Raw genomic sequence first — 14,249 nt, 5'->3', positions numbered from 1 at the left:
TTTTTGCAATCAAAGCAAACATATAAAGAGATATCAGTATTTTTCTCATTAAAGCATAAATGCGGACGGTTTAGTCTGGAAACATGTTATCATAGAAATATTGTTCACATTTTGTGTTATTAACAATACTTAACATTGATTATACAGATTCATTTTTTTTTACAGAGGTTCTTTCTATCCGTAACTCACACTTAAGAATAATTTTCAAGCACTAATTTTGGGTTTTTGCCTTTAATTATCCACAAAAAGGAGGACTCAATGCATAAAAGGTGTATGCTTTATTTTTGGAAAATGTTGAGGAGATCAGGAAAATAATATATATTGATGTAGATTTTGGACCTGAAGGAGCAGTTGAAGCATTTTTAAGAAACAATGCCTTGTGGCATCGTTCTTATCATCAAAAATTAATAATGACAAACTCAAATGAAAATTGGAGGGGGGAAGAAAAGATGAACATAATGACATGAGACAGCTTGGTAAAGATTAAACGCTAAAATAGACAATGCAGCCTCTTTTCTCAGTTCATACTTATCCAGAGTGTGTGCTTTCTTTCCAGTACCGGTATTATTATTTAGATAGGTTAGGGGAATCCCTTTGAATTGTGTGATACATCATTTTAAAGCTTACAGTCTGCTCTTTCAGAATCTGTCCTTAAAGGACAAGTCCACCTTCATGCGCACGTGGATTCAGTGAATACAACAATATTAGTAGGACACATCACAGAAAGCTTGGAAAAAATCGTACAATCCGTTCAAAAGTTATGATTTTTTAAGGTATCTGCACAGTCGCGGCTGGATGAAAAGACTACCACAGTGTATGATGTCACATGCGCACATTCTAAGGAAAATGAAATGAGAATTTCACAAAACCATACTTTTTGAATAAAGTTCACATAGTTTCTTTGACTTGCTAGTGACGTATGTCAAGGGTAATATTATTCCCCCTGCCTTCTGAAAGAGAAGTCGAGTATCCTTTTGTAAGCGAAAATAATTTATGTTGAATTTTCTTTATTCATTCTTTATATCGTTGTACACATGTGATATTACAAGGTATAGTAGTCTTCTCATCCAGCCTCGACTGCATGAGCAGAAACTTCAAAAATTCATAACTTTAGAACGGATTGTCCAATTTTCCTCAAACTCTCACTGATGTGTTCTACTATTGTTGCTGCATTCACTCAACCCACATGCTATAAAGGTGACAAATCTTTGTCTGGCGACTTTTTTGTTGATCAATAATACCAACCCTGATGGAAATCTCTTCAAATTCATAAGTTCTGAAGTCTCCTTTAAGTTTAACCAAAATCTATATATGTAGTTGCCATGGCAACATACCACTTAACACTAATGAAAAGTATTTCAAACCTCTATACATCCCGTTGATCAGTTGTACCTATTCAAATGGAATCTCTTCCAAACTGGAAAATAGCCTCCTGTAACTAACTTCAATTAAAAACCCTAGTTTTGGGTTGCCATGGCAACGCACAAATCAACAATTATATTTGACCCCTGGTTTATACTCTTGGTACCTTCTATACAACGTTCATATCAAATTTTGTGAAAATTGAATCTTCCTACCTGGAGAAATAAACAAAAACATGATTTTTAGAAAAAGTTCATTGACCTTTGACCTTTGACCTTTGGAAATTTCACCCCAAATTCAATCAAAATATTTTACTTGTTCTCAATATTCTTCCTGCCAAGTTTTATCCAGATTGGATATTCCTGACCTGAGAAATAGCCAAAAACCTATTTCACAAATAAAGGTCATTGACCTTTGACCTCTAACCTCCTTCCCAGCATCAATTTTCTTGGAGCACCCTATTTTTTGAGAAGGTACATCATGAAGTACCTTTGGTGAAAAAATCATGCTTTTGTCCGCCGTGTCACGATAATTTCACTAAGCCACCCCACTATAACCTCGACCTCATTCACAACCTAATGTATGCAGCAAAACCCCCCAAAACCACAGATCTACCTTCCACGTCCGTCGTCGCTACCTGGCGCACAACTGGCGCAGTCCTTGACTGTGGAAACGGGAACGGGAGCGCACGCATGTGACAGGGGAGGTCGACGGTTGATATTCGTGCAAGTCGCACTACTAGGGAACTCCCCTTCGTGGGAAGACCTTACTCCTCCCTCCCCACCTCTTTCTCACTGTGACTGCAGACTGACCCCCACTGGCGAGCCATTCATGACTGAGCCAGGAGGGGCTAGCCATGCCAGCTGGACCTCGGCCTAAACAAACTGCCGCCCAGAAAGTCTTGGCATTCAGTCAGGCTCTAAAGTACATGTATGTATGTTTCGATCACATTCCTCCCCAATTCACAACTCCCGCATTTGTTTTGTTTTCTTTTTTTTTTTCCATTCACTATTAAAATCCACCTGCTTCTACGAGCATTAAAGGGATGGTATATAGTTTTGGTTGAGATGAGGCTTCAGTTTTTCAACCTTTTTTTGTGAGATAATGAGAAACTTCTTATGAAATATGACAGAGCATACAATTCTATAAAGAATTCAATGTTTATATGACAAACATTGGGTTTTAAAATGGCTGAGATATTCAAAAACAAAGAGGTCCTAATAAAATATAAGGTGGGACCCTTTTTTTATCAAGACTATTTTGTTTTTTGAGATCTCAGCCACTTCAGAACTGACTTTCATCAAACATACTTTTAATTCCTCTTTAGTAGAACTGCATGCTCTTTAATATTTAAACCGCACATTTTAATTATCTTGGAAAAAGTTACATTGTGAAACTGAAACCCCATGTCCCAGCCAAAAACTATACCATCCCTTTAAGTGAAAGGGAATACTGCACACTGCCAAGAATTCAGGACTTTGGCATAAAGAGGGAGAGAGAGGAAGAGTGAAAGAGTGGGAAGAAACACTACAGAGGAAGTAAAATCTTTAGAAAAGAGGTGGAAAACTGATACGGTATCAAAGATGGGGAAAGGGATGAGGAGAGACTATCACAGATACTGTAAAACATGATATATTCGCGGCATGAATTTTGCGCGAATTGGAGCCGACAGCCTTTTTCGTGGCATGAAATTTTCGCGAAGTGTCACTGGCGTTCAATGCATATAATGTAAACATGGACTTTCGCGTGCATTTTAATTTTGCGAATCTTGGCGCTCGCGAAATTCGCGAAATTATAGTGCACGCGAAAATTCCTTGTTTTACAGTAGATGAATAACAAGAATGATAAGCAGTAAGTCTAGGTAATGTAATCGAAAGAGATCAAAAAAATTGAAATAGAAACAGTAAATACACAAGAAATATTGATTAAAAAGTAAATATTAGCATTACATGCAATATTCTGTAGAAAATGTACATTGAGAAGAAAGCAAAGTTTTGCTTTCACTGATATACAGCACTGAAAATGACCTATTTTGCAAATTTCTTGTATGATTTACCAAAGGTTGCCAACAATGCTGCAGAGAAAAATGAAATTTCAAACACACTTTGTGCAGCCACATATAGGGCACAACTACAGGCAAAACATCAGAATGGTTTTAATCATTCTGAAACTTCTCTGAATTTAGAGAGAAAGAGAATGACTGTGAATATATGAACATAAAATGTAGTCTATACTATGTTCATATATTCACAGTCATTCATATATCTATATATCTATATATCCATATATCTATGTATCTATATATCTATACATCTATATATCCATATATCTATATATCTATACATCTATACATCTATATATCCATATATCTATATATCTATATATCTATATATCTATACATCTATATATCCATATATCCATATATCTATACATCTATATATCCATATATCCATATATCTATATATCTATATATCTATATATCTATATATCCATATATCTATACATCTATATATATCTATATCTATATAATATCTATATCTATATCTATATATATATATCTACCACTCACCTTGTCTGCCGAGTATGTGCGTGTTGAGTAACTTGGCATAATCCGAGGCATACCACACCTTGAGTTCTGTGTGGGGTGTAATTGGCTGGGGAGGGGGCAAGACATGGAGAGCAAGGAGACAAAGAAAATGTCATTAAGAAAATAATATATAAGAATTCTATGAAAGAATATAAACACACATACGAATCACACATATCTCTTGATGCATCTATAATACTGATGTGTTTGAATCAAATCCTACAAACTGAAGTTTATTATGACATAACATATACTGTAGAAATTTACCAAAAAAGGGCAAATAAAAATGAAACCCCTCCATCATCCTCTTCATTTCCTATTCTGATTCATATAAAGACTGAAATATATCAATGTATATTTCAGTGACAGTTCATCCTTTTCATTAGCCTATCTAAACGAAATAACTTCCAACCACTGTCATAACCAATTCAGGACAGAAGGAAGACCATTTGATTCCAGATACTGAGAGAAACGAACCTAACATGAGCATACTGCTAAAAAAAGAAAAGATTAAAAAAAAAAGATAAAAGGGAATGTAGCCCTAAACGTGTCCAGTGCATGGACCTGTATTGATTAACCATACATGGCAAACTTTGAAAGATGACACAAAGAACACTGCTTAATATAAAATACACCATCCTGCAAAACCTAAAAATTAACAATTATTAATCCATGACTGGTGTGTACCAGAGTGACTATATAATTGACGAAAAAAAGTGATGAAACTGACTTTGATATGAAATAGATTTTAAAGTAAAAGAAAAAAAAGTTGGAAAGCTCAATTAACACTTTACTGTAAAAAAAAGCAACCAATAAACGAAAACTAAATTACCACTATGAAACATACACAAACCATGATTTGTGTATGTTTTTTTTTAATGCCCCCAAGTGATGAATACCATTTCATTTTCAAAAACAAACAATATCACAGACTGATACTTCACAAATTCTCTCTCAAAACACAGTTCTGTGAATGCATTATCTCTCATCCAGCGCAGTTGCAAACACAGTGAATTTGGTTGTTTACAGCACATATGTTGACTTTATTTATGGATGTGACATTTGAATCCATTGAGCTCCTCTGAGCAGGGGTAAATAATAAGAAAATGCAATTATTTCGTCTGCAGGGAAATGGATAAAATTTCAGCCACTTAGGAATACCTAGATCCCGCGTCAGGCGGAGCAGAACAGGATCAAAATATTCACGATTTGACACGGTGACAGAGCATTTCTGCTGTGAATCCTGCCAGGCACCTTTTTCTTTTTCTTTTTTATATACAAATAAATATCAACTTCTGTTGCTTACGTATGTAATGTGAATCAAACAGTATGTCGCCATGGAAACTGACTACTTCTGTGACTTTTTTTATTTTCATTCATGCTGATAAGTATTATTAGCAGGCTCGGGGCACTGGTATAGAGAACGAAGATTTCTTATTTGAGCCTTAGCTGAAGTTACAGGTTTGTGCCAGGGAAATCATTTGAAAGTCATTCTTTTCTGCAAGATTTTCAATGCCTAGTTTGTACTTTGTGGCCAAAATTAGACAATGTCTATATGAGAAGTTCCTTCTATCATAACTAGTGGACCTTTGGCACTAGTATCTGTATTTGCTGATAGATGCAAAGGCTGAATTCATACGGACAAAAGGGACAAAAACCTGCCTTCAATGATCCAACAAGATCTTTTTTGTTTCGTTGTTTTTATTCTTCTATGGTGAAGCAAAAAAAAAAAAGAAAAGGAAAAAGAAAAAGAAAAGAAAGGAGGTATTCTTTAACAGAAATTGTGCTAAGATTGATAGTCAAAATATGAACTTGCTTTAATAGCATTTTCTCTATGCGAATTAAGTGCACATTTGTGCACATTTGCATCAAAAGTAATGTCTGAAATCAAACATTTGGATTGATCCTATACCTCATACGTTTCAAGAGAGTTAGATCTGATGAACCCGAGGTGTTTTTGTTTTTTCATATTCCTTTCCTTTTCCTTTGTGAGAAATTGTGCTAAATAATCGGAAGGCATAATGTGAATTTGCCATTTGTTCCCATTCACCTATGTTAAAGGTAGTTTAGTGCATACTGGAACCTGTGTGCTTTAAAAGTAACATCTAATCAAACCTTTTAATTGATATTTTAACTTCTGAATTTATAATTTACTCAAATGTAATAAAGTACAAACTTTGAAAATGGATCTATTGAACAACCTGAGAGTGTTTGATTTTATGTTCTTTTTCTTTTCCCTCATGAAAAGTTGTGCTGTAAGACTCGAAACAAACATTTGTTAATGTTTTATCTTTTAGCTAATAATCAAACACCATTCACACAACATGCTTATATGACTTCAAGATCTACTGTCACACACATGCTAATGCATATATTTCTGCAAATATATATCATAGCGATATATACATCCAAATGCGTACATGTAAATGGTTGCCTGATTTGTGCACACATATCTTTCAAGAAACTTACCTTGCACGTAGAGAAATAGACATCCTCGTTGAACTGGTAGGCGACAATGTTTTGCTCGCTGTAGCTGGACGCAGCCCGGACGAACATCATCCAGCTACAGTTACTCTCATCGTTGATGTCGAGAGAGGCCTTCTCCTTACCATCCTTGTCAAAAATCTGCAGGATGAGACGATGAGGGATACAAACGAGAGAACGGAAATGTGGTTAGTGTCCAACATTACTCCTTTGTCTTCTTGGAGAAAGTTTTTAAAGGGATCGTATAATTTTGGTTGAGACTGAACTTCAGGTTTCTAACATTTTTGGGTGAAATACTGAGAAACCTCTTCAGAAATATGAAGAAGCGTGTAATTCCAAGAGGAATCCAATGTTTATTTGATGAAAATTGGTTTTGAAATGGCTGAGATAACCAAAAGAGAGCAATCCAAATAAAAGGCGGGACCCGCCATTTATTACGATCACTTTGTTTTACTTTGTTTTTGGATGTCTCAGCCATACCAAAACCGATTTTCATCAAATAAACTTTGAATTCCTCTTAGAATTCTCTGTATCCTCTGTACTATCTCATACATGGTTTCTTGGTATCTTACAAAAAGTTAAAAGTCCAAATCTCATCTCCACCAATACTATACCATCCCTTTAATGTAGCATATCAAATTTAGAATAGTGGCATATTGATGACAATACTGTCTGGAATGTTACAATTAGACAGTTCAAATCTGATTGAATACAAGCCATTTTCAATTATATGTTATTCCTTCTTTTTCTCTTTTCCTTGTTTCTCTTTCTTTGTGTACATGTAGCTTGTTCTATGGAATGTTTACGGTCAGCTTCTTTTTTCTTTATTTTTTTTTGCAGTACACTGGACATGCACTGAGGGTGTCAGACGAAAAGAAAATACAGAGAGCTTTCTTTCTTCATGTTTTATGTAATTCTTGTGAATTATTTCTGTTTGGAACTTACCCAAGAAAGGCCTGTAGGCCATTTTTGCTTTCACTACTCTCTGAGATATTCTGGTACCAAGAAAGTAATCTTTGTTGTCTTTTAAGTTTTTGTCAGATTTTGGAAAGCAGACTCTAAATGAAATATATCAAATAGAATGAAATTTTCACAGATGAGCCAAATTGGAGCAAACACAATAAAAGTCTGTGAGCTTTAAAATAGACTGATTTGTGAGTGCGTGTATGTGTTTGTCCATGTGTTATAGAGTTTGAGGCATTCCGTTTTATACATTTGATGCATGAAGTAACAGGTATAGGTCGGGGGGGGGGGGGGGGTCTCCTGGGAAGTATGAAGCTCATGGCAAAAAGTTCTAGGCAGGCATTTGTCCAAAGCACAACGCAAGCCACGGTTACACTGCCGTCACCCAGTACGAGACAGGGAGTGCAGTGGCCGCGTGAGCGTCTGGGAAGGGTCTGTCCCGGACTCGTTAGCTTGTCACGGTCAATTTCTGGAACTGGAGTCAGGAGGATTCATGCCAGCCTTACTCTCGGTGGGAGTACCACTGGCTTTATAGGAATCCCGCTCCTCGCTTCGAGCGGCGAAGAGACGCCAAGAAATCTAGACTCCGGCACATGAAGACAATGTACTGTCTTGTCTTGAACATGGGCAATGCATCGAAAAATGCAGCCGTTCATGCCTCAAAAAAAAACCACTAATGTCAGAGAAACAGAGACACAGAAACATAGATATACAGAGAAAATGGAAGACTGATAAAGATAGGGTGAAAAAAAAAATTACTCCAAATGTTGGCTCGCCACTATTGGATAAGCAGTTTTCAGCAGCATTTTTTGCTACACTAAAGAGAAGGTGAGATAAAAAGATAGATAGAGAAGGATGGATAGAAAGGGAAAATAAACATAAAGGTAGAAAAATAAGTGCAGGGAGAAAGAGGGAAGGTGAGGAAAGGTTTAAGAAAGATATGACGACAGGAAACCAGTTAATCTTTTGTCTCTCGAAGGAATCGTAGTATACACCTTACTATGATTTCTTTGCAAGACAGAAGATTAGCTTGTTTCCTATCGTCATAGAACTCACCGCGATGGTCAACATCTTCACAAGATAGAAAGATACATAAAGAGAGAAAGAGAAAAGGGAAGAGAGACAGAAGCAGGGGAAGATAGACTGATGGACAGACAGACGGAGAGAAGGACTGCTTAAACTTGGATTACTTCCAAGATGCGTTAGTACTAGTCACCACTCAACACGTGTCAAGACATGGGACACCAGCTGTAGTCTTCATCCAGGCAACCCTCTGAAATGGGACGATCCTGCTGGGATATCTTACACACAGTGTCTATAATGCTTGAAGAGCATGGACCGAAGACTAAACATTTTCATGCTGAAAGTCAACTGGGAACAAAGCGTTCTGTTCATTCCTTTGGAAACCTGTTGAAGACTAGTTCAGAGTACTCGCGCAGGTGTCTACGGGATATGTGTGTTAAGGCAAAATCACCTCAATGAACTCTCTGACCATGTAGATATTCATTCTTTCCAATCTCATTTTGTTGACCTTGCAAAAGTCAAATATGAATTTTAACCAAAAGTTTTCATATAACATGAAACAGGCAGCATAAAAGAATAAGAAAATCTCTACTACAACACTATTTCCTCGTACAACAATCCGGAAAAAAAAAATGTGAATAGAATTTGTATTCAGAAAGAGCCTACTGGTGTTCCTACAACAGATGAAAATGAATTACAAAAAGATTGAGGCAGCACGTTAAAAAAATATATATATTTTTGACATCTGCTTGACGATGTGTTTTGTTTTCTTAAAAACAGAAAACAACATATCACAACTGCATATATATGAGGAATGTGCAAGATTAATGTCAAGTTAAGACAAGCTGTTTGATAAGAGGACAAGACCCGAGACTATCAATCACAAGGTCCCTGGTTCAAGCCCCGAGCTGAAGTGGATATGTCCCAAGGCAAGGCACTTTCATCCTCATTGCATCTAGCCCTCTGGATGGGACTTTCCACCATCGCTTCCACAGCTGCTTGCTTAGAAGTCTTCAGCTGCATTTTATCAACTTTCCAATGTTTGAAATGTGTTTCAATAGCCACTGTAAAAACACATTTGCAAACGCCTTTCGGATCACGTTTCTTGAGTTGGTGCGTTTATCAACCCTGTTGAGAGTCGATTGCTCCTTTGCAAAGTTTGACCCATGGATCAGAGATGTGTAGTTGGCAGTGGTTGATGTGGGCAGGTCCAAGCTATAAACGCGTTCCAAAATTACTTTGTGTTTATCAACTCCACAGAAACGCATTTCTGGCTCACAGGCGTTTGCGGTCACACTTTTTCTGCGTTTCAGAAATGTGTTTCTAACCCCATACATAAAACAGCATGCGTGTATCAACTTCCAAAGACTCTCTGAAAGTTGTTTGGAAACCTTAATTCTGCACCAGAAGTGAGTTGATACACACAGCCTAGAATGTTCCTTTCATCATCACATAAAAACAAACAAATTCAAATTCAGTTCAATCCCATTATACACATCAAAATGGATTACAAACATTTCCATATTTCTGAGCCCTTGTCAAGTCCAAACCTAAAGCATATGCTATGTCAATACAGTAATTACTAAATAAAGAATTTGTATTGTAAACACACAATACGGAGTGCACTGCATACAAGTGTTTTGAATGAAAACACAGACCCCCCAAAAAACAACAACAAAAAACAAACAAACAAACCACCATCCCAAAATACTTTAACAGAAAGTAGAAAGAATAAGCAAAATACAGTCTGTAAAGGGCTTTTTACACTTGTAAAATTTTGCTCAGCCCCGCACCAACGGTGGGGCTAAGGGGGGGGGGGGGGGGGGGGCTTAGCCCCACCGTTGGTACGGGACTATCCTTAGCCCACTTTCTGTTTACACTCGTTTTTGCCAAAGTGGGCTAGCCCCACTGATAGTACGGTACTATCTGGCCCTGCAAAATAGCAGGGGTTAGCACCGACAGAACGAAAAAATAATCCTGGGCTAAGCGACGGAGACGAAGTCCGACCCTCACTGACCAATCAGAAACGAGGTAATCAAGTGCTGCCGGTGCGTGCGTGTACGTGTACAGTACACAGCATAATTATGAATATTCATGTGGTTTGGAAAGTCCAGGGCTAAGAAATACAAGTGTAAAAAGGTCAGTTTTCTCCTTAGCCCCGGACAAGAGATAGTACGGGACTAATTGGCGAGTGTAAAAAGCTGAAAAAATTGGTACGGGAATAACGATAGTCCTGGGTCAGAGAAAGTCCGGGGTTAAGAAACACAAATGTAAAAAGCCCTTAAGAGTACCAGTAGCAACACGTTCACATTGGCACATTACACAGTGTGACTGGTGGCTGAAACATCATGACTAAAAGACGTATTGTCTGAGCGCAAGCCAGGGAGAGCACATCGGGCAAAAGGCCACAGACCTTCTCCCTCTTCCCACATCAATCCAGCCATGTGGGACTAAGGGGGACATGTGACACATAATTGTTGTTCTATTGTAAAAATGCCATTTCCCCTTCTCCCATCTGCTTCCTGCTTGCACACGAGCTGAACTCGCTGATCCGCCGCTCTCCCCCACTCCTGTCCGAATTTTCCATAGAAAGCAACAATCAACATGAGTCACAGATGCCGAGAAAAAAAAATGGAACTTTTGGGGGGCAAACACGAAATATCAACATTAATTGTAATGCTTTAAGATCACAGCTAAAATCTCTGTATCTCCGGCATGAGGATCTAGCACTTGCATCTCATATGCCATTTCCCTCTTCCATTACACCCAGTGGGCCGTGCACCAAGGGACACCATGCATCAGGGCCTTGGCAGACGGCGTACATTGTACATAAACACAGACAAACAGTGTGCTTGGCAAATTAATGTAGAAAAGTCAACATTATAAGAGGTTATGTCAAAAGGAAATGGTATAACCTAAAAACTTGTGGGATTATCATACAAGTAGTACGTCTTTGGACACAAACATTGAGATTGTAAATGGTGGTATTTATTTCCACTTGTTAACTTTACTGCTCACATTTGATTTGAAATTTTCCGGAGCTCTGATAAGTAACACTATACACCAATATTTCCAACATCCTTAACTTCAGATGCAAACAATTCTACTGAATATCAAACAAATCATATCAAATCAAACCATGTATTGGTCATTTCACAAGGCACCTGAGAAAGTTCAACTTTCTTTTTCATGTAGTGCACTTGTTGAAGATCTGCTACACTCTTTCCCCCTCTAGACAGAAAGGATGAGTTTGAATCAAGTTACTGGTAATAAACTGGAAGTCAAATATTTACACAGGTAAGCTTGTTAACACAGGAAGCACACATTAACAAGCTGCCACGCTCCAATTCCTGTGCATCTGTGCATATAAGGGCCATTCTCATCACAAATAAAAAAAAAAATGGATCCGGATCTCATGCAAGTAACATCATTATTTCTCTACGGTGAGCATTCTCTTTACGACACACCTTGCAAAGTTGTGCTCCAAGTTAGAAAAATCACATTTATACACTTGGTCTTGATTCTCATTGTAAGCATAAGCATGAGTCGTACAAATAAACTTGGGATAGTACAAATGATCTTGCGATCTGACTCTCTTCATTGTAGCAGGTCACACTTGCTCTACTTTCTGAACTCTCTGTATTTTTCTGCTCCTAAAAGCGCATGAAACAAGCACTGAGAAAAACTTGCTCCTGTAAGTTGGAGTCAGCATCAAATATGGCAAGTCTGATCACAAAAGGTGTTAACTCCATTCTTGTAAATTTGAGACATTTGTGATTTAAGGGTGCTAAAAACAGAGAAAAATCATTAGAAAATGTGGGATATTCTTATAACTTCATGAAAATTCATTGTAATGTAACAAGTGGGGTATCATAGGAAAAGTTTTATTTTGCTCTAGCTCATGATGAACTTACTTAAAAATGTTTTAAAATAGCGCTTTAGCCCTTTTTGTGATAAATATCTTCCAACGTTGTCACGAAAAATTTGCATATCATCACTTTTGGCAAGGGCAGGCCTTGGTTGACATACAGGGGCTCATCAAGGAAAAGAAAATCAAAGATCCACTTTTCTGCAAATTCATCCCGGTCTTTATCTAATGCTCTTTAACAGCCTCTGTCAGCGGGAACATAAAGCAACTGATGACGTTGTTAGCGGCAATCCTAGAAATAGATTGTTTGCGATTCTTCCGCCCCAAAACTATCATCATGTAGGGGCAGTAAAATCTAATCCAGCCAAGGACTCTGCATCTCATCTATATAGATATAGTACTACCCTTCTCTCTTCTGTTTCTGTTACGAGAAGAAGAAAAAGAAAAAATCAATAATTACCGACAATTGCTGCAGGAGCGGGTCGTTCGTAAGACGACAATTCACATCCGGGCACAACGTGTCTCCAAATGCACTATTAGCGTGGACCGATTGCGGGCAGTGATAAGCTACGCTTATTAATTGGCATTAAACGTGTAGTTGCACCGACTGCTAATTGGCAGTGCTAACAGGACGAGATGTGTGGGCAGGACGACATTAGGTCAGACACGCTAGGCGGCCATAGTCTGACTTCCCAGACCCCTTGTATGGCATGGGTCCTGGCACAAGGACTAGATATTACGACTGACATTTATGAAAAAAAAAAAAAATCATTGCAATAGTCTTTATAGTTTACTGCCAGAAGGTAATCCTAAGAGAGATACGTTGGAAACAATTCTAGCATATTTCTTTAATTTCATCATTTTGACACACACACACAGTGTGATGAATACAATAAACATTGCCCTATCTTGACCTTTGAACTGCTAACTTTGGTTACCATCATATTCATGACCACCTGCAGCTGAACATATGTTCCTCTTCATCATCTTTATTTTTTTTCTTCTGTGTGTACAATCAAATTTTGGTTTGTTTGGGACCCACACCCGCCCAACTACAACATACCAATCCATGTCAGCACATTTTAGACGTTTATCCTTCAACCATCCGTACCATGCAATAACAGCGAAATGACTATTTACTTCTTTTTTTTTACAGTATGCAATACCCTTAGCTCTTATTTATCTTCTGTGAATCAGAGATGTATGAAACATAATACTTTCTGTTTATGACAAGCTTGACAACCCAAAGTGTTTGAATGTTAAACATGACAATGTTTTCACACACAAGTGGCAGTACTTGATGACTTGTGCAACCATTGGTTAGATTTTGATGTGCGAGACCTAAAATCCACATCTGTGACCAATCTAAAGGCATTCTCAATAACTAAATGCATATGCATGTGTATTGTATTTACGGATTACGTCAAAATGCCACTGGACGCAAAAGGCATCATCAACTATAAAAGATTCAGAGCTTTCAAATACTGAGTACAAGTTGCTGCACAATAGAAATGATAGAAATGACCACATCACAGGTTTAAAAAAAATGCAACAGCTAGGGTCTGAAACAAGACTGCCAGAACAACCTGGGGGTAATTATTTAGTTAACCAATTTCCTTTTATATTCCATAGCAATTTCTGGGTTAATCCCTCTCTGAGCAGAATTAAACAATCCCGGGAGTGCTTAATCAATGACGGACAGTTACAATATTACAAAGTTAATCTAATGGGGGAAAAGAACTATACATCTGAAACAGACAGAGAACTAAAATGCTAAAAAAACTGACAAAATATGCATATGGACATGTTTATCGGTCTCGATATAGAATGAGGGCATGTGTCTAATTGCAAGGATTGTAAATCACACACCGAATAAACAAAGTATGTGTGTAATTATGATGTTACAAAAATACATATGTTCCACTGCTTACAGAGATTATCATTTAAAGAAGAAGAAGAAAA

General features: G+C 37.5%; 1 protein-coding gene across 1 annotated transcript in view; it reads right to left on the bottom strand.

The window, feature by feature from the left end:
* The window catches only part of LOC139728956 (uncharacterized), an 80,272-nt gene that overhangs the window by 17,161 nt on the left and 48,862 nt on the right, over positions 1 to 14,249 (bottom strand). Inside the window, exons 3-4 of the mRNA XM_071639886.1 lie at positions 6,419 to 6,574; positions 3,932 to 4,016 (exon numbers count right to left, since the gene is read on the bottom strand). Coding sequence (XP_071495987.1) covers positions 3,932 to 4,016; positions 6,419 to 6,574 — 241 coding nt within the window. The remainder of the gene's footprint in view (positions 1 to 3,931; positions 4,017 to 6,418; positions 6,575 to 14,249) is intronic.

This window comes from Diadema antillarum, unplaced genomic scaffold (genome assembly GCF_040938485.1).
Source record: "Diadema antillarum isolate AM-2024a unplaced genomic scaffold, OU_Dant_1.0 scf00000020, whole genome shotgun sequence".
Taxonomy (NCBI): Eukaryota; Metazoa; Echinodermata; class Echinoidea; order Diadematoida; family Diadematidae; genus Diadema; species Diadema antillarum.
The sequence above is the reverse complement of the archived record's forward strand: the minus strand, read 5'-3'. Positions and strand labels throughout refer to the sequence as shown.